The following is a 21,833-nucleotide window of genomic DNA, read 5'->3' as shown; positions in this document are numbered from 1 at the left end:
TTTACTACGGTATGATATGCTACAAATACATTTATTAAAAAGATATTTTACCTTGCAGTATGGCCTCTTCGGTACCAAAGCAGAAATCCTTGTTAATGTTTTTCATGACTATGAGAAAAAGGGTTAAAAGGTAGGATTGCATCTTCTTAAAAATCGTAACTTCCATTTCTCCTGCCCTTGACATCATTCAAGGTGAAGTTTTCTTCAGGCTGATCTCAACTCTTGGTGATGTAACAGACACATCTTACCGTTATTTTCTTTGGGTGAGTTTTTCTGTTTTCTCAAGCTTTGGATGGGAAGTGAAACATCTTCAAGGAAAAACAAAGGAAGTCCAGTGGTCTCTTGAAAAAGCACCTTTGGGATTATCTAGTAATTTCCCATTCAAGTATTAATCAGGCCTGAAGTTCCTTTGATTTCAAAGAGAGTGAAAGTCAGGTCAAGGGTCTGTCTGTCTATCTATTTATATCTTTCTATCTCATCTGTCTGTCTGTCTGTCTGTCTGTCTGTCTGTCTGTCTACCATCTATCTACTATAGGGACTTTCGGCACCAGGAGACTGGGAGTTCTAGTCCAGCCTTAGGCACGAAAGCCAGCTAGTTGACTTTGGGTCAATCACCAGGAGACTGGTCAAGGGTAGCTACAATAACTAACAATCAAGATACAGACCAGCAATAACAACTACAACTTACGGGGAGGGATATTACAATAGTTGTGTTTTCATGGGAAGCATAGTTAATATTGTTCTTCCTCCTCCTCTTTTAATCCCTTGCGGGGTAGAGTCTGGACAACTGAATGGAACTGAATGTTTACTGGCCAGATGCCCTTCCTGACGCCAGTGCAGAGTTTTTTTCAGCAGATATATTCTCACTGTGCCCAGAGAGAGAAATATTTGCCTCTACCTAGGATTGAACTAACAGCCTCCTGTTTGTGAGGTGAAAGCTCCACCTCTAGGCCACCACACCACTCAAGCATAATTAATATCAATCCAAAAGCAAGCTGACATTCGGTACCCTCATTCCCTGCTCATCCAACCCAGTCAGAATACCCTGCTTACGGGACTCTTATACAAATTGTTACTTGGAATATAGCTGCCTGGAAAACAGTGGTTGACAGTGAATTAGGGAGTTTCCTATCTAAATTTGACATAATAGCTATCCAGGAAACCTAGTTAACTGAAGAGGACGAACTAGTACAACCTCTGGGCTTTCAGGGATGGGCTCCCCCCACCGAAAAACAAAGAATAAGGGGGCGACTGTCCTGACCTCGGCCTCCCAAGATCATGAAGCAGACTCCTCGTCCTGATAAAACCTCTTTTATTTAGGTTAAAGGGAATTCCTCTCCAGCAAAGTCCCAGCAAACAGTCTTTCATGAGATTTCACAACTGCAGACCTTCATCAGGCTTGGAGAGCTGCCAGGCCGATATCTTCCAAATGCCACCGTGTAGCAGACAATACTTGGCAAGAAGTCAGGAACAGATCTTCACCCGAATGAATTGAAATAATTGTCTCCTGAAAATTTCCCTTTCCTTTCGCTCCTCTTTATTTCCTATGGAAGGGGCCATTCACAGTCCACCTGTGCCTTTACTTCTGAGTCGGCCCTTGTTCCTTAGCTGTTCCCTTCTCCTGGCAGCTCTGCACATGTGCACACTGGGAACAGGCTCCAGCTGTTCTTCTGCCCCACTCCGAAGGCAGCTAATAACTGTCAGATGATCCTTACCCTCTCTCTGCCTCTGATGCAAAATACTTGCCTGCTTTCATCCTACAATCTAATCAGTTACCTGTGCTTGTAAAGGTTGTGAAATAACTCCTTTCTATCTCTTTGATAGGGATAGCAGTGGTTTAGTGGCTAAGACACGGAGCTTTTCGGTCAGAAGACCAGCAGTTCTGTGGTTCGAACCCCTGGTGCCGCGTAGCAGAGCGAGCTCCTGTTACTTGTCCCATCTTCTGCCAACCTAGCAGTTCGAATGCAAGAAGAAAAATAGGGACCACCTTTGGTGGGAAGGCAACAGTGTTTCATGCACCTTCGGTGTTTAGTCATGCTGGCCACAGGACCACTTCGGCTTTGAAGCAGAGATGAGCACCGCCCCTTAGAGTCAGGAACGACTGGCATATATGTGCGAGGGGAATCTTTACCTCAGTGGTGAAATTTAAAATTTTTACTACCGGTTCTGAGGACGTGGCTTGGTGGGTGTGGCAGGGGAAGGATACTGCACAATCCCCATTCCCCTCCCACACTGGGGCCAGCCAGAGGTGGCATTTGCCGGTTCTCCGAACTACTCAAAATTTCTGCCACCAGTTCTCCAGAACCTGCGAGAACCTGCTGGATTTCACCCCAGCTTTACCTTTACCTTATCTCTTTGAAGAAACATAACAACCTAAACTCAAAAAATACACGAATCTAGATTAAGTGGACTTTTTATGCAACCTGAAATCACCCCCTCAACCGCCTCCAAAAACCAACCCTGTCTCAAAAAGAACATTGGACTTGCCTCTTCAGATAAAGGCGTGCTGTCTTTCGCTCCAGTCTTTCATTCTAAGCCAAGAATTCATAATGTTTGTTTTTAGTTGTCCTTGGCATCTGGCACTGGGGTGGCTGCATTTCAGTTTTGTTCTCAGTGAATGTGAGATCTTTCCACCTGGGCTTGCTTTAATCTCTCGGTAGCGGCTAAAAAGTCCTTTGAAAGTAGAAAGAGGGTTGTCAAATCAATAAATGCATTGCTTTAATTTTTGGATGGACACACCTGTTCCCAAGCAGTGCAATGATGAAACCGATTTCTGCTTTTGGTCTCATTTCTTGCAAACGCGGTTAGGCCATAAACAATTCTTAAAGTTCCAGAGAATTCTTAGATACAGGTTAACAGAGTTGGAAGGGGCCTTGTAGGTCATCCAGTCCGACCCCCTCCACCATTTCTGAGAGATGGCAGTCCAGTCTCTTCTGGAAAGCTCCCGCAACTTCCGAAGGCAACTTCTGTTCCATGGGTTGATTGTTCTCACTGTCAGAAAATTCCTCCTTATTTCTAGGTTGAATCTCTCCTTGTTCAGTTTCCATCCATTATTCCTTGTCTGGCCTTCAGGTGCTTTGGAAAATAGCTTGACCCCCTTCCTCTCTGTGGCAGCCCCTCAAATATTGGAAGACTGCTATCATGTCTCCCCTGGTCCTTCTCTTCACTAGATTATTGAAAGGATATAAAGATTCAGTGCAATCTCTGACTGTTAGACTAGTTCAGATTTCATGGTCTTTCATTGGGCATTCATGTACTTTCTTATCAACCCCTTCCAGTACATTTGTCTACCTTTTCCATCTGGAAGTATCCAAATCAAGGCTCCCCTATCCAACTAAACCAGGATCGGCAACCTTAAACAAAGAGCCACAAAGGTCCTAACTGGAAGCCCCCCGTTCAATTCTGGAGCCGACAGGAAGTCTGGCTCCCCCACCATAGAGTCTCCTCCTAGCGCGACATCCTTTTTCCTCTACCTATCTAACCGAAAGCCCTATCAATTGTGGAACAGACCAGGGGCAGGGAGCCACAGCAGAGGGATGAAAGAGCCACATAGAGCTGCGGGTTGCTGACCCCTGGACTAAGCACTCACGATGAAAGTACCTGGGTTCCCAACAAGCTTGGGAACTCACCATAGCTTGAAAATGTTTAACCATTGTCCATTCTGGCCTCCAGGACAGACCAGGCAACAGAGCTTTTATAACCATGCTTCGATTTACACCACCACAATTTGAGTGGTGGTGTAAATCCAATTAGTAAATTGGAACAGCCCAAACCACTCGTCGTCTCTGAATGAATAAATGAAATTATTCCCTTGTCCATTAACCATCTGGTTTTATATCCTTATTGGTAGAATTGAACAACTGATGGGAGGAAAGTAGCTTTTTCTCCCCAGCTACTATTAACTCAGTAATATAAAAACACCGGTAGTACTGGAAAAAATGCACTGAAATTATTTACATGTGCAACATAAATGCTGAATTTTCACCATGTCTGACCTTTGTTAATGATTTGCACACTTAGAAATACACCTAAGTTTAAAATCTAATGTTTAAGTGTCTGTTTTGCAAGAAAAGGTAAAAGCAAGCAAAAGGCATGGAAATATTAGCATTTAGGAAGTGCAAGGGTACCTGGGTAAAGTTGACCAAGGGTCTAAGGATCAACCATTTGTTGTTTGATTGTAACTAATTACAATCAATAAAGGGACACTCAGTGGCTAAAACGCTGAGCTTGTCGATCAGAAAGGTCAGCAGTTCAGCGGTTCAAATCCCTAGCTCTGTGTAATGGAGTGAGCTCCCGTTACTAGCTTCTGCCAACCTAGCAGTTCGAAAGCACATGAAAAATGCAAGTAGAAAAAATAGGGACCAATTTGGTGGGAAGATAACAGCGTTCCATGTGCCTTCGGCGTTTAGTCATGCCGGCCACATGACCACGAAGACGTCATTGGACAGCGCTGGCTCTCCGGCTTTGAAATGGAGATGAGCACTGCAGAGTCGGGAACGACTAGCACATATGTGCAAGGGGGACCTTTACCTTTACCTTAATCACAATCAATATACTCGTATGTAATTGTGTGCCTGAAACCTTAGGTAAGATTAGACAAGGGAGTTAAGATTTTGGAATTCTTTCTAAATCTTGCAAGCTTTCAGTAAGAAAGTTTATTGATGTGGCAAAAAGTTTTTAAAAGATTGGCTTAATATTGTACTCACAATTATTTTGTTATAACTGACATGTTGGGCTTCAAAAACTTTTTATGTCGAGGTAAAGGTTCTCCACGCACATAGGTGCTAGTTGCTCCCAACTCTAGGGGGTGGTGCTCATCTCCGTTTCAAAGCCGAAGAGCCAGTGGTGTCCAAAGACGTCTCCGTGGTCATGTGGCCGGCATGACTAAACACCGAAGGCACACGGAACGCTGTAACCTTCCCACCAAAGGTGGTTCCTGTTTTTCTACTTGCATTTTTACATGCTTACGAACTGCTAGGCTGGCAGGAGCTGGGACAAGTAATGGGGGCTCACTCCATTACCTGGCGCTAGGGATTCAAACCACCGAATTGCTGACCTTTCTGATCCACAATCTCAGCCATTGAGCCACAAGCTAACGTTAGAAACAAATTCAGCAAGAATATTCGAAATTAACTTGGTTTGATAAGCACATCATGCCTTAGCACAACCTACATATATTGGCAATTGACTCATATTTATGATGTCCCAGGGTCACGTGACCCTTATGCAACAGGCAAAGTCCACGGAGCAATCCAAATTCACCGAACGACCATTTTACTAACTTCACATCTGCAGTGATGTGCATGGGGCAAAATTCACATAGCATCTGCCTCACCTAGCAACAGAAATTTGGGGCTCCATTGTGGCCGTAAATCAAAGATTAACCGTTATTTGATCTTTTGAAACATTCTCTGAGCAAAACCATGCTCAGAGCATGCAATGTATGAACTCCCGCAATGTGCTAAACCATAATTAAGGAAATACACACCGCCACCTTGTGGCTAAGAGGTGGATGAGCGCTTTTATCAGATCCTTCTATATGCCGGGGGCCACATAGAAAATAGCCTTATGTTAGCCCAGGGGTCAGCAACCAACGGCTCTGGAGCCGCATGTGGCTCTTTCATTCCTCTGCTACGGCTCCCTGTTGCCGGTCAGCTCCACAACTGGTAGGGCCTTCGGTTAGGACAGGTAGAGGAAAAAGGATGCCATGCTAGAACACTCTATGGTGGGGGAACTGGACTTTCGGTTGGCTCCAGAATTGAATGGGGGGCTTCCAATTAGGACCTTTGTGGCTCGTTTGAGTATTTAAGGTTGCCGACTCCTGCGTTAGCCTGATGCTTCTAGCTAGTGTATTAAAATAGGACCAGTTATGTGCTTGTAAATCGATTCCCAACATACTCCTAAGAATCAGAATCCAATCTTAGTTAATTTTGAAGTGTGCTTAAGCAACCTCAGTTACTTCTCAAAGGTCATTGTCGTCCCCACCTTCAGTGATGGGGAGACCTGATTAAACAGTTTTCTATCTTTTCTGAAGTTCAGCAGAACATCTATAAATATGAGAGAGAGTGTGTGTGTGTTCCAGCATAATGCCTGGAATGCCTTAAGCAATTTCAACCAAACTTGGTACACAGATGACTTACTCTCTGGAAACAAATACTGTGGGGGAAAGACACCCCTAACACCCCTCGGGGGTGTGTGTGTTCCATTACGATACAGCCTGTTGTGCCTTAAAATGGATTCTACTGTACAGCACAGTGGAATTGCCATGGTGACAGCTTCACAGTACTCCACAAGGGGGCTCCCTCTGATTAAGGGGGGAAAATCCAACATTAGAAATTACGTTTGGTCCGGACATTTCCTCCCAATAAATAAATACCTGGGCACTAGTTATAAATAAAAGCTGGCAGAGAGCTCAGTCAAATGACACATTTTCCCAACATCACCTTGGATCCTCTTCTCAATTTTTTGTAAATATATTTCTTAGCTAACATCCAGATTTTCTTTCTCGTAGTGGATTGATTCTCATCACCTATACACTAAGGGCAAAGCTAATGAATGTATTGTAGAACCAGGGGTGGAATTCAGCTGGTTCGGATCGGTTCGGGCGAACCAGATATTAATTTTAATCTGGTTTGCCAAACCGATAGTTGCAAGGACTGGCTGACCCCACCCACCCTGTCACTCTCCTCCCAGGAGTCTCCACACAGCCCATTTTGGATGCCAGGTAAGTGCAGGACCCACGCAGAGGCTCTGGGCGGGCGAAAAACAGGCCTACTGGAAGTACTGGAAGTCCGAAAATGGGCCATTTTCGCCCTCCCGGAGGCTCAAGGAGAGCCTCAGGAGCTTGGGGAAGGGCTAAAATGCCCCACCCACCGTGGTGCAGGAAGCCAACTACGCCACGCACCCATGACATTGAGAACGCTTAAAAGACTTGCCTCCAGAGGTTTTGGGTGCTCCAGCACTGGAGGTTTTTAAGAAGAGACTGGATAGCCAGTTGTCTGATATGGTATAGAGTCTCCAACTCGAACAGGGGGTTCGACTAGAAGACCTCTACGGTCCCTTCTAACTCTTTTCTAAGATGCTGAGTAACAACAAAAGGTTCTTTTTAGACAAAGGAGCATGAAGGCATTATTTCCAATCTCATAAAGTGAAGCAGATGTGGACATAATTAGTACCCGGATGGAAGACCACAAGGAAATCTTTGGGATATATAATAAAGTGAAAAAATATTAAAAATATCCAAAGCCATGGTAATTCACTTCTACTGTGATTTGAAAAACGACATGGACAAGTCCAGAAAAATACTAAGAACTATTTGCGAACAACTTTCCTTTCCGGGGAATTCCATGCCTAATCCAGAAAGTAAAAATGTAGACCTACTATAATAAAAATGTGTACCAAGAATAAACACGTTAGTATAGAAATGAGTGAAAGGAATCCAGGTAAGAGATCAAGCAAATCAAAGCAGTAACTTATAAAATAAGGAAGCCAAGTAGAACAATGAAATGGGAGGAAAGGGACAGACTCTTTACAATATTGCCAGTTCTGAGCCAACCCAGTGGCACAGTGGTTAGAATGCACGAAAGGGGTGACTTTGGGTCAATCACCGGGAGACTGGGAGTTCTAGCCCAGCCCTAGGCACGAAAGCCAGCTGGGTGACTTTGGGTCAATCACCGGGAGACTGGGAGTTCTAGCCCAGCCCTAGGCACGAAAGCCAGCTGGGTGACTTTGGGTCAATCACCGGTAGACTGGGAGTTCTAGCCCAGCCCTAGGCACGAAAGCCAGCTGGGTGACTTTGGGTCAATCACCGGGAGACTGGGAGTTCTAGCCCAGCCCTAGGCATGAAAGCCAGCTGGGTGACTTTGGGCCAGTCACTCTCTCTCAGCCCAACTCACCTCACAGGATTGTTGTGGTGGGGAAAATAGGAGGGAATATTGTGTATCTTCGCCATCTTGAGTGTTTTGTAAAAATAATGAAGGTGAGATGCAAAGAAGTCAAAATAAAATAAAGTTTATCTCAAGATAATGACATTTTAGGGAACTGCAGTGGTGCTGTGGTTAGAGTGCAGTACTGCAGGCTACTTCTGCTGACTGCCATCTGACTGCAATTTGGCAGATCAAATCTCACCAGGCTCAAAAGTTGACTCAGTCTTCCATCCTTCCGGGGTGGGTAAAATGAGGACCCAGATTCTTGGGGGCAAGAGGCTGACTCTGTAAACCACTTAGAGGGGGCCGTAAAGCACCATGAAGCGGCATATAAGTCTAAGTGCTATTGCTATTCTGTACAAGCAATTCATATCAATACGTTTTTGCACAAAGATATGAGCTTTAATTACAGACAGTCCTCAACTTACAGCAATTGAGCCCAAAATTCCCATTGCTAAGTGAAGCAATCAAGTCGTGCCTCATTTTACGCCCTCTTTTGCCACGGTTAAGTGAGCCACTGCAAATTGCCGTGCATCATGTCACTGTGAAGTCAGCCTGGCTTCCCCTGTTGACTTTGCTTGTTGGAAGCCGCCTGGAAAAAAGATTACAACGGTGACCACATGGTCCCAGGATTGTCCTAAGTACATGCCAGTTGTCAACTGCCCAAATTCTGATCACATGACCATGGGGATGCCAACATGGTTGTGTAAAAGCCGATTATAAGGCGTGGGTTTTCCCCCAGTGCCATTCTAACTTTGAACGAATGGTTATATGCTGAGGACTACCTGCATATCTTTACAACCACTGGTGGTTAGGTTGGATCATTTACTGAAATGCAGAATCTTTCCATTCACAGAAGTCCTTTAAGATTATCAGGTCTCCTAAAATCTCATGTAAAGGTTTCCCTCGCACATATGCTAGTCGTTCCCGACTCTAGGGGGCGCTGCTCATCTCTGTTTCAAGGCCAAAGAACCAGCGCTGTCTAATGACAATTCCGTGGTCATGTGGCCGGCATGACTAAATGCCGAAGGTGCATGGAACGCTGTTACCTTCCCACCAAAGGTGGTTCCTATTTTTCTACTTGCATTTTTACGTGCTTTTGAACTGCTAGGTTGGCAGAAGCTGGGACAAGTAACGGGAGCTCACTCTGTTATGCGACGCTACGGATTTGAAACACCGAACTGCCAACCTTTCTGATCAATAAGCTCAGCATCTTAGCCACTGAGCCACCACCGAGTCATCTCAGGTAGGTTTCCCCAAATTAAATGACCATCGTATTCATTCTCTAAAAACTGCCAGGATTTTCTTTTTAAAAATAAATAAATACCTGAACTAGGTTGCCAATTCAAACTCCCCCTCCCCCCGTTTCATACAAGGCTAACTGCACTGGATTTAAATGAGATTAAAAGCAAATCTTTTTTTCTTATTTAATAAATAATATTTAAAAAGTGAACTAGTCCATATTTACAATATAGGAATTAAAAACAACTTTGTCTAAAGTCTGCATTTTTTAAAATTTATTTTACAAGCAGGAGTAGTTTTCAGATCCAGTTTACCAAAGTCCACATTTTCTTGAGTTCTGGCATGGATTTGTCTTTCTTCTGCTTTGCACCTGGATTGGCTTGTTCCCTGTTAGGAAAATGCAACTGACTCCTGATACGGAGAAATAACATCAACATTTCAGCAAATTTCCGATCATTTCAAAACCACTTTTTTTTGGATGGGGGAGGGATGACGAATTAAGTCACAGGAAGAGTAACATAACATTTAATTCATTCTTAACAAACTTCAGTGAATCTTCCCCCCCCTTTCTTTAAAAACAAGCAAGTATTCAATGTGTTAATTTACACACTGTACACTTGACAACACACCTCTTATTGACGTTTCATTTTTTTAATTTATTCTTGCAAACTGCTGTCGGGTTGCAGGTTTTTTTAAATTTATTTATTGACAAAAAAGGTCATTGAGCAGATTGGGGTTTTTTGTTGTTTTTTGTATAAAAAATGATGGCGAAGACTTCTTTGGTCTTCTTATTGCTAGGAAACTTTACAGGTGCATCATTTGCAAAATAAAAGATGTTTTTTTTTTAAAAAAAAAAAGAGGACTGAATGACCAAGTAACAAAGACGAACCCAGAAATATGTAATAACTAGAAGCCTGTGAACCATAGCAAATGGTTATGGGCGATTTCCTAACTGTCCCCGTTACGTTAAGGTTGCTTGGAAGTAAATCCTACGGAGTTTAGAGAGGCCAACTGTCATTTATACTGCAGCCTATTTACTTATGCAAGCACACACACGGACAACCATTACTATCCGTAAGGAAAAACTTCTCTCTCCTTCTCTGTGCCTAGAGCTCTACAGAGTAGCTGTATGCCCACCAAATCTGACAGCAGACAACTGAATGTAAAGTTTTGCAGGGATTACCGATAGCTACGTATCCCTGCTTGGCCAAGACATTATGTGGAGTCGTAATATAACTACTGTGAATACATCCCTCCACGCTGCATGTGAATGCTTCCAAGTTAGCACTCAAAAGAGAGGGCTATAAATGTTTCTCTCTTCCTCTTTTCTCCTCTAGACCCAGAGCCATGCATGAATTATTACTGGACACATGTTGGAGGGCCCAAACAGCACATTGAAGCAGTTGTGCCTATTGCAGCTTCAATGGAATGGAAGAAAAACATGTAGAGGAGAGGAGAGGGGAGGAGGAGGAGGAGGGGGAGGAGAAGAAAACAAACCAAACCTGGAAACTTATTTTGGACACAGAGCTTCCACTCAATCCTACAATTACAGTGTTTACATAAGAAAAGGTAAAGAACCACGCAAAGTAGTACACAATTCTGATATTTCATCATCTACACAGCTTTCCAAAAGTGGAAGTTAAACAACAAGATTGATCAGTGAAAATGGGTTATTTCATTCTGCAGTGAAAGCCACCTTAATGCTCTTTGGTCCAAATTGGACTGCATTGTATGAAAAGGACGCTTATTAGCCAGCTTATTTTGAAACCTTGACAAGAAAGAGGCTATCGACTGAAAAAAGATAGACCTTTCTTAAAATGCAGCTGAGATGTTCGCTACATAGCTGTTCCCAGGCAGAACAAAGCACTCACTTGGTTTTTTTAGGTTATCAAGAAAAACTTGTTTCAAACAATTCAAATTAATTCTCCGCTCCGTTAACAATGGAAGCATCTGGATTGCAATTAGGATTGATTCATGGGTCACAAGACTAGGCAGGACCTCTTTAAAAAGGGGATGGGGAGAAAAGGAAAAAAAAGGGGGGGGCTTCATCAGACATGTAGTTTCATCGTGAGCCTGATGGATTTAATAATATCCACAAATGTATTCTCCCCACCTAGTAGCTACCAGGACTGAACGGGTGCTGTAAAATGGACTGCCAGTTCCGAGCTAGTTCCATCTTTATTCCGCGATCGCTAGCAGGTTAGCCAGCTGACTCATTAAGAGAACAGAGGATGATGGCAAGTTTTATTCTTGTACAAACAAGCAGTGGGAAACAAATGTAACATGAGCTTCTTTGAGGTTGCTGTTCTAAGAACTGAACAAATACGCCGATGACGTAAAAAAATGCAGCTGATAAGAGAGAAGACTGACTCAGAAAGTAAAAACTAGGCCACATGAATTCTTTTCAGGGCAAGAAGGCTCCGGAGTCTTCCCAAATCTACAACACCTACAGAGACAATTATTCCTCCAATAAATCTGTAAAAGCTAAGGTTAAAAGATGCTGTGAAAAATATACTAATCCTCCCCGCCCCCCCCTTCTCAACAATGCTCTCATAGTTGTTACAGGTAGATTAAAAAGAGAGAGAATGTTAAGTTTGTTTGTCTTCTACCAGAGTCCTTAAAAATGCAAAATACCGAATGTATTCTGCTCAACAAGGCCTGAACAGAACTAAACAAATCAGCTGGCAAACCATTTGGAAAACAGTTAATGATGAACTATGGTAAAGAAGTCTAAAAGTTTGCCAAAACGTCAGTCTGTGAAGGCTGAAAGGCTTACAGCAATTCTGTATGAGACAATTAAGTTCTCTAAGGCTAAGGAAAACCTAGGATGCCATCAGTTTTTGGATCCTCAAAACAGTTGGCTAAAGGTTTGGTAGCCTATTCCACAAAATGTGCAGCATTATACTCTGTAGAACTCTAAACATGCACTACACAAGGTTTTCCTGTGTACATCATCACAACAGGGAACAATGAAACAGGAAAAATATGCCGGCTCCTGGGAGGAGGTTCAAGCAAGTGATAAGGCCACAATAAATCCCTGCCTTTGGTCATTGCAGAGAACGAGATGAGGCAAGGTGGAGATTGATTATTATTAGGAACCAAAAATTAACCAGCATGTTATTTAGAAAGTATTAATTGGAATGGAAAAAAAAATAGCAAGCAGGGAAGTCTGAGTTGGAAATAAAAGACTAATTTTTTGATAGTGGCACTGAATCGATCAACTGTGCTTAGCAGCTGCAGTCTTCAACTAAACAGCCTTTAAATGGGAGAAAAATCGAATTGTGTGTGGAAATTGTTCATGTTCTTTGCATTTGCAGACAAGACTTTATTTTTAAATTTAACATCGGTTACTGTACTAAGTCTTCCGTTTATAGAACAATGAAGATGTATAATGAATAAAGGATATCCACCGTTTATGACAGGGGGAAAAATGGGATTAAACTCCGATGATCCTAATTCTTTGCTTGCAAATAAAATTATAATTTATTTAATTATCCAAAGGAGGGAAGGATAAAGACAGCATGTGGCAAATTCCTAATCAAGTACCAAAACGGATGCATCTAAGTGCAAGTCAAGACCCAATTAATGAATTTCAACACCACCACCACCCGGTTATGTCGTTTGAGAATCCGCAAATATGTGATATAAGATCTACGTAACTAGGCTCAGCATGTGACCTTCAGGATCATCTACTTATCCATCGAACCCAAGTCACTAGATTTCTAAAACACATAGGTTTCAGGAGATTCCACTCAACGGAAGCTAAAAGTCATGGGCTCCTTGATGCACGTTTTGGAATTCTTCAGATATTTCTTACAAACGGCTTCAGTCACTGGAAAATTTTTGAATATCAAGGAATCTTATCCATAGGGGGATTCCAAAATGATACAAGCAATTACACCAATGTTGGAAATTGACTGACTCTCCCATTAATGCACAGGTTTTAAATACGATAGTCGTAAGGGGCCTATTCATAGGACGCCTCTCTGCTGTTTAAACCTTAATGATTGTAGAAGAAAACGGTGGTCTAATTTGGTGCTGATTTAACATGCAACTGAGAACGATTTGAATGTTGCTATATGTAACTGGGGAGGAAAAAAGGAAGAATAGCCAACATCAGTGCTTTTGCAATCAGAAATTACTGGAAGGTCGGGGACAATCTCTTTACATGGCAGGAAGGGGAGGGGGGGTAATACATGGACATTAGTTCATTAAAATGATGTAACATGGGAGGAGAGCAAGAGTAATTTCTCACAATTTCCAATATAAAATAAAGGGGAGTACCCAGCCATTTGTGACCCATGTTTGAAGTGAATGCTGACGTCTGCCTATGACAGAAAACAGGCAGCCGGATAATGTTATTGGGAGCAGACTAGTTTTTTCTTTTTTCTTAAAAAAAAATCAAATTATGCACATGCACACATACACACACACATAACTTACAATTAATAGCAAATTATGTACAGGGGTAACAAAAAAAATAATAAAAAAATAAAGCGACCCTGACAAAATCCTGAAAACATTTGTTTTTTCTGAGGCATGTATTGATGGCGGAAAGGGAAAGAACAAAATCCTTTTAAAAACACTCACGTACATTAAACACAAGGGCAGTTCGAATAACTGCACAAGAGGCCACATTTCTAATGTTAAAAACCTCGGGAATCAACATTATAAATACTTTAAAAGAGAGAGAGAGAGAGAGAGAGAACAACAAACACAAAATAAGAACGATGCACAACGATGGGGGGGGGGGGGAGGAGCTCCGGGGTCAACATACGTTGCAGGTATGTATTGCAGGCAAGGCAGAGGCATTTCTTTTAAAGCTTTTTGCACAAACTTCATATAACTCTTAAAAAAAATATGCTGGCCTTTACAAGGTTCTACTTGCTGGAAAAAAAAATAAATTCAGAATTCAGTTCATAAAAAGTCACAAGACTTCAGTTTTCTTTAAAAAATGCGACGGTTCCAGCCACAGACCGTGCAAATATATGGAAGAATATGGTAATTAGATTATACAAGCATGGTCCGGCTTGGAACCCAAATATACTTCAGAGCAAATGCTCAGAGGAGGAAAAATAATAATAATAATAATATATAAACTATTTGGTAACAAAAACGTACTATATGTTGTGATACAAAAAGGCATGGTGAAAATGTACCTTTTTCTCTACTAAAGTGTTCCTTGGTCCATAAAAACCATGTTTTGTCCATGTTTTACTAGTTCAATTTGAATCTCAGCCACTTTTCTTTAACTGCAGTCGCGTGTCCATTTTTAAAATAACAACTAAAAATAGATATATTTTTTTTCCATAAAGAGGGTTGCTGCCCCCCCCCCCCCCAACACATTTCATTTTTATTGTGGCTTCGAATTGAGATCAGCACTTGTAGGTGATAAAAGTTCATACAGCGACAAAGGGGGGGGGGGTTGTATTATTTTTTTTTCTTTTTTTTCTTTTCTTTCTCCTTTCCCCTCGGGGAAACCACAAAAGTTGTTCGGTTTCATTCTTTGAAGCACTTGAAAAGTTGTGTGGTTTTTTTTAAAAAAAATTTAAAAGAAGTTCTCGCACAAAGAGCGGTGGGTTAGGAAACCACGGTGGCCGTGGATGACGTGACGCTGCTGGGGTTTGTGCTGACGTTTGTGTAACCCCCCTCACTGTTTGTGTTCGATTCACTGGCGGCCAGGAGGCTCGAGTTGGCGCGGAGGATGGCCCCGGCGGCACTGCAGTGCGGTCGGGGGCCGGGCTCTGGGGTGTAGGTGAAGGTAAGGCTGGTGGAGTAAATGATGCCGTCGTTGCGCACTAACGTGACGGGAACCTGGACGGGCTGACGGACCCACCGCCATCCTTCCCGGAAGGCAGAGATATCCGGGACGACACACAGCATGCTCTCAGCACATCTAGGAAAGAAGTGGAAGAAGGCGTTAACTTCCCCCCCAGGAAAAACCATCTGCCGTGACATTTCAAATTCGTATTATATTATTTTATTCGTTATTTGATTTTCTTCCATTAGTTTTATTTTTTAGTAGCCGATAACCTGGCATTGCGTGGGCATTTGTTTATAGGAGGAAAATGTCCGGACCAAATGTAATTTCTAATGTTGGATTTTCCCCCTTACCCGAGGGAGCCCCCCTTGTGGAGTACTGTGAAGCTGTTACCATGGCAATTCCACAGCGCTGTACAGTAGAAGCCATTTTACAGCAGTACGGTAGAAGCCGTATGTATGTATGCTTGATGTTTTCATATTCCTGTAAGCCACCTTGAGTCGCTCTGTGCGAATAGTTAAATATAAATGTAACCGCTGTGGCATTTGCTTAATGAGTGCTGGGGGAAAAAATGAAAAGCTATAAAATTGGAATGCAAAAACCTGCTCACCAACATGACTTACTACCATAATTCCAGGCACAACTGTGGTCTTAGGTTGAGGATTACTTGTGTGCAAATTCATGTAATTTTATTATTTTAGTTAGGTAAGTGAATGAATGATTGATGGATGTCTTCCCTTTACAGAGTCCCGAGCAAGCATCCAGGAGTTACATCAACATTGCAAAGGTTATACGACACCTGTACATCGTTTCAGCTTCCACATCCCCAAACCAGACACGCAAATTTGGAGTGAAGTTCTGCCCGGTTAGTTCCAGCATTGCTACATCTCCACCACCATTGAGCTTGTGAAAATAAAAGGAAAGATAATGAACTATGTTTATCATGTGAGACAAGCACAAAAATACAGTGATTCCAGAGAAGCCTTATTTCAATTAATGGAGCTTTTTTTTGGAGGGGAAGGAGACAGCTGAATCTTCAGAAGGGAAATTTTCATCCTTATTACCAGTTTAATATTTTAAAAGGCTATCAGCTTCTATCGGCCATCCTCGGTAGACCAGTGTCCTGACTGAGGCCTCCCAAGAGCCTGAGGCAAACTCCTTGTCCTGACAAAAAAACCTTTTATTAATTGACTGTGAATTCTGCTCATTCACATCAAGCAAAGTCTTTCAAGGGAGGATTTACAGTCACAGCCCTTATCTGGCTTGGAGAGCTGACAGGCCGATATCTGCAAAACTTGGCAAGGAGTCTCTGAGAGTCATGAACCAATTAAGCGAACTAATTGTCTCCTGCAAACTCCACTCCCCTTTCGCTCCTCTTTTATTTCCTCTGGGAGGGGCCATTCATCATCCACCTGTGGCCTTACTCCCAAGTCGACCCCTGTTCTTTAGTTGTTCCCTTCGTCCGGCAACTCTGCGCATGCGCACACTGGGAACAGGCTCCACTTGTTCGTCTGCCTCCCCAATGTCTGACTCTGAAGGCAGCTGATAACTGGCATACGGCTCTGGCCCCCTCTCTGCCTCCGAAACAGAGCCCTCATCAGAGGCTTCCCCAGACTCCAGGACTGGCCCATGTTCCTCCCCAACCTCCTCACTGTCCGAATCTTCTGTCAGCTCCACTGGCCAGTGGCAGGCCACAACAACCAGATAGGAAACACAACCAAATGAGCTAGCTGTACTTTTTTTTTTGTAAAGCTACATTAATAGAGGGTGAAACAATGGCTCAGCAGTTAAGACGCTGGGCTTGTCAGCTGGAAAGGTGGCAGTCTAGGTTCGAGACCTGAGCACCACATGACAGGTGAGCTCCCGTCCTCGCCTCAGCTCTGCAAACCCAGCAGTTTGAAAGCAGGCAAACGCGAGCAACAGCACTTTACGACATCATGCTGGCCACATGACTGTGGAAATCTCTTCAGACAGCGCTTGCTCAATAGCCTGGAAACGGAGAGGAGCGCCAGCCCTGAGAGTCAGCAACAACTAGCAGAGTAAAATCCACGGGACTCCCTTACCTTTTTACTTTTACATTAATAGAATGTTGTTAAGTCTGATAGCACAAATCTCCTGCTATCTTTTTCACAGCTTGAGTAGTTGAGATTTCCTTTCTGAGTCCCTTTCTCTGCCCATTATTTAACTGAAGGCTATGCCCTCTCTTATTTGATTGTTTCCTAGCCAGCATCTCTTTTCCATCCACCCTTCACTTCCAGATCCCTCTCATCTTTGAAACAAGAAATAAGACTATTTCTTTCTTTAACTGGAACGACTGCAATACCCAAATAAAATTTTGCAAGAGAGAGAGAAAATTATGTTTAATAAATACAAACACCATGCCATAGATTTGGTTCTGCGTATAGTTCTGAATTCATAAAGATGTAAGTTTCAACAAATATTTTCAAAATTCGGGTGACAACCAACCAACCAAATAAATGGCTAATTCTCTGCAATCTCTAATCACCATGATCAAGCAGGAATAGCTACAAAGAAAAATCTGGCTTACCTGAAGACTTTCTACAACAGGCACAGGTGTTACAGGAGCATGGACGGGTCCCATGCCCTCATAAAATGTATATTCTGCTTTATCTGTGCTGATGATTGTCCACGAAGCTCCATCATTAATCATCTCTTTATTTGGTTCTTTGGGGCAAGGAGTGGCCTTTAAAAGGAAAAATTGCCAGACACTTGAGAGCGCATAAATAATGCAACAACAGAGGCTTTCAATAAGACATCAGGTCCAAAATGCAGACCATAGCTCTATATGTTCTCTTCAGACTTGCCTTTTTCTGAACAATTGCTCTTGGTTCTCTTCCTATCAAAACCCTGCAACTTCCTTTCCAAGACCACCCTTTGCCCAACTTGCCGTTTCAACTGCAATGCTAAATTATATGGCAGGCACAAGGAGGAGTGGTCCTCTCTCACATTAAGGTGCATCTGCAAGTAAAATATGCAGTACTATGTTGTTAGTTGCCAAATCATGACCGACCCATTGCAACCCCATGGACGACGTTCCTCCAGGCCTTCCTGTCCTCTACCATCCTCTGGAGTCCATTAAAGCTCATGCCGACTGCTTCGGTGACTCCATCCAGCCACCTCATTCTCTGTCGTCCCCTTCTTCTTTTGCCCTCAGTCTTTCCCAGCATGAGGCTCTTCTCCAGGGAGTCCTTCCTTCTCATGAGGTGGCCAAAGCATTTGAGTTTCCTCTTCAGGATCTGGCCTTCTAAAGAGCAGTCAGGGTTGATCTCCTCTAGGACTGACCGGTTGGATCGCCTTGCAGTCCAAGGAACTCGCAGGAGTCTTTTCCAGCATCAGAGTTCAAAGGCCTCTTATGCTCCAACTTTCATTGCAACTGGGAAAACCATAGCCTGATTATATGCACTTTTGTTGGCAGGGTGATGTCTCTGCTTTTTAGTATGCTCTCTAGATTTGCCATAGCTTTCCTCCCCAGGAGCAAGTGTCTTTTAATTTCTTGGCTGTAGTCCCCATCTGCGGTGATCTTGGAGCCCAGGAAAATAAAATCTGTTACTACCTCTGATTCTTCCCCATCTATTTGCCATTCGGTACTACAGTCTTACTAATATAAACCCTATTGCCATGCCATGCCATTTTAAGAGGAGTAGTTATCAAAAGGTTGGAGTAGGTGCTATAGTCCTCATGGCCCTAATTTTTAGACATGCCCACTGTCTAAAAATATCACAAAATAACATATACTATAGTGGTATGTGAAACAACTTACTTGAAATTGGATAATTCGCTCTTGGGAAAGGCACAAGTACATTCGTTCAGTATCTTTAAGGTAGAACGCACACTTATGGAGCTGGGATACTGGATCATCTGCATCTAGCAAAGCGGTTTGTTTGTCCACTTTCCGTATTATCTGTCAATAAATACAGTTCAATATTTTGAAAGTTTTTTAAAAACAACAACAACACCAATATCATGAATGTATCATTTTGGATGGCTGTTTCCTCATGTATTATCAGTTGGCAATGGATTTCAAAACTGTTGCTAAGGAAGTGTGGTTATTTATTTATTATTATTATTATCTCTTTTATTCATTAAACATGAAACTCAGTCAACTGAACATTTAAAAATGTATCACAAATATCACTGACTGGCGCTGATGGTCGATACAGGTTGCTGCCAGCATCCTAGGTATCAACCAAGTACCTTCCTAAAATATAAGATGTTCCGAGAAGCGCAGTTTTTTTGCAGTTCCGTAGGTGTTATTGCAGGAAGCTGCAATTTGTTGATGTATCTTGTAAAATTCTTGGACATGGTGCCAAGTGCCCCAATGACAATGGGTATCACTGTCACATGTTTAATCAATAATTGCATAGTTTCAATGGCCAGATCACAATATTTCGTGATTTTTTCCAGTTCTTTTTCTTCAACTCTGTCATCTCCTGCTACAGCAATATCAATGAATTGTACGCTTCGGTTTTCGACAACTGTGATATCTGGAGTGTTGTGTTCCAAATGAAAGTCCCCCTTCTCATTTTCGACAACTTTTTCCACTTTATGTTCCCATGGCTTTTTAGATACAGGTAAGTTGTATTTTTTACATAATGACCAGTGGATTAATTTAGCAACTCTGTCATGTCTAGCTTTGTAATCAATTTGCACAATTTTGCCGTACTCACATATTAAATGTGAAACAGCTTCAACTTTGTCATTGCAAAGTCGGCAGTTTGGATTGTTATTATAGTTATACAACTACTATAACAATAATGATAATTTTTGAATGTTTTTTTGATTTTTTAAAATTTGAATAAGTTTTGAATGCATTTTTGAATGTTCAGTTGGCTGAGATTAATGTTTAATGAATAAAGTATATATAATAATAATAATTGTTATTATTATTAATGTATAGGTGATGTTATATTAGACAGGCATTACAAAGCTATTGCAGAATAGTAGTTTTGCTGCCTGTTTGCCAACTCTGATAGGTACATGCTTATGTGCTTCCCAAGATACCCAATAGGAGGGCAAGCTGGATTCGCACCAGAAAGAAAGACAAGTGGTTCTTTTTGCAGCAGCATCCGAGGCTCCCCTTCTTTCCCTCGGAGCCGCCTCTCAAATGGGCGTTACAACTGGGAAGGTTCAGAACCGGCAGGAACCTGACTGCCTGCACAGAGCACCAACTTGTATCCCCACCGAATTGATACCTATTTATCTACTCACACAGAACACGCTTTAAACTGCAAGGTGGGTAGAAGCTGAGGCAAGTGACGGGAGCTAACCCAGCCATGCAGTTTCTAACAACAAAAATAAATAAAAATATGATGTGTACAATAAAAAATGAAATACAATAAAATACACACGTGGCTGGAGAATCATAAAAACGCAGACATGAAAGGGACTCTGTCTCTCAATTGGAATCTAGGTTTTGGGACGGAACCAGGTTTTCAAAGCTTAATGAAAAACCAGCAGAATGTGGTTTGTGGGCCAAACTAATCTCAAGAGGGATAATGTTGCAAGAGTGGATAGCACAGTATTATCCTTCAAACACTATTCCAAAACCTCTACATTTTAACAAAATATTTTTAAAAAAATAATAATTCAGGAGCATATACACTGAAAATGAAAAATGTACCAATCTTGGGAGCGCCATGCCAGTAACCGAACAAACGAGTTTGACCGTCTGGCCATAATGGATATAGCCATCTCGGACTGTGAATTCCTCTCCTTCGGATTCATCATCATCCACTGCAAAGGAAAGAGATATATCAGCATGCCAGGCGAACTTGAATCCGTTCCAAAAGAAAGCATAATGCTACTTGTTTCCCAAACTCAGGAAAGATTACACAAAAACACAGAGGGGCTTCATTTTTACTCACAGAGATGAATGTAAAATGCTCCCCATTGTTGTGAGCTGGCATGAAAGTTCCCTCCTTCTACGTGCAAATATCTGGTGCTAACTGTTTGGGACCGAAGTCTATTAAACAGTGCCACTTTTGTCCCTGATGCGATGCATACTGCAGGAGAAAAACAAAAACAGAGCCTTTAATATACCAGCTTTAGCCTTAGACAGGAAAGATGTGCTGGCAGTGAAATTAGTACTTCTACTAATCTGAAAATGCAAGTTTCTTCCAGCTATTTACACCCAGCTGAGAATATGCATCTTTTCTTTGGTTTGCTTTTATAAAAGGGAATCTCCCATCCTAGTCAGTCAATAAATAAAAATATAAAAATAGAATAAACTAGTCTAGAATGGAATCCTTTTAGCTGTTTATCTTTAGAGCCTGTTTTACATGAGTCTTGAGTAGCAGTAGCACTCAGCCTTATATACTATTTCACACTGCTGTTACAGCCTCTCTAAGCGGTTTACAGAGTCAGCCTCTTGCCCCCAACAATCTGGGTCCTCATTTTACCAACCTCGGAAGGATGGAAGGCTGAGTCAACCTTGAACCTGGTGAGATTCGATCTGCCGAATTGCAGGCAGCCAGCAGAAGTAGCCTACAATACTGCATTCTAACCATTGTGGCACTGCGGCTCAAGCATTCTTTAGAACAGAAGTTTCCAATCTTCACAACTATAAAACCTACACTTCAATTCCCAGAATTCTTCCAGAAGTCCCCTGTGGGATTTCAACTTCAAGAATTCCCTGCACTGGCTGGGGAATTCTCAGAGTTGAAGTTCACAAGTCTTAAAAAGTTGATAAAGTTGGACAACCCTGTTTTAAAATATTGTTACCTCTTTGATCAGGTACCGTATTTTTCGGAGTATAAGACACTCCGGACTATAAGACACACCTACCTTTTTGGGGGAGGAAAGCAAGAAAAAAAATCTGCCTTTGCTTCCCAGCATCTATCTGGTATTCACCTGGTCCATTCGCCGTGGCCTGTTCACCACTGCCG

General features: G+C 42.3%; 1 protein-coding gene across 2 annotated transcripts in view; it reads right to left on the bottom strand.

Moving 5' to 3' along the window:
- Positions 1 to 10,017: 10,017 nt before the first annotated feature.
- The window catches only part of RBPJ (recombination signal binding protein for immunoglobulin kappa J region), a 47,065-nt gene continuing 35,249 nt past the window's right edge, over positions 10,018 to 21,833 (bottom strand). For both annotated transcript variants that reach the window (XM_081958919.1, XM_081958918.1), the window contains exons 6-11: positions 20,814 to 20,951; positions 20,570 to 20,682; positions 18,710 to 18,850; positions 17,477 to 17,632; positions 15,728 to 15,831; positions 10,018 to 15,063 (exon numbers count right to left, since the gene is read on the bottom strand). In XM_081958919.1, the coding sequence (XP_081815045.1) occupies positions 14,748 to 15,063; positions 15,728 to 15,831; positions 17,477 to 17,632; positions 18,710 to 18,850; positions 20,570 to 20,682; positions 20,814 to 20,951 (968 nt within the window). In that variant the 3' untranslated portion in view covers positions 10,018 to 14,747. The remainder of the gene's footprint in view (positions 15,064 to 15,727; positions 15,832 to 17,476; positions 17,633 to 18,709; positions 18,851 to 20,569; positions 20,683 to 20,813; positions 20,952 to 21,833) is intronic.

This window comes from Natrix helvetica (genome assembly GCF_964273705.1).
Source record: "Natrix helvetica genome assembly, chromosome: 7".
NCBI lineage: Eukaryota > Metazoa > Chordata > Lepidosauria > Squamata > Natricidae > Natrix > Natrix helvetica.
This window is presented reverse-complemented; position numbering and strand designations above follow the sequence as displayed.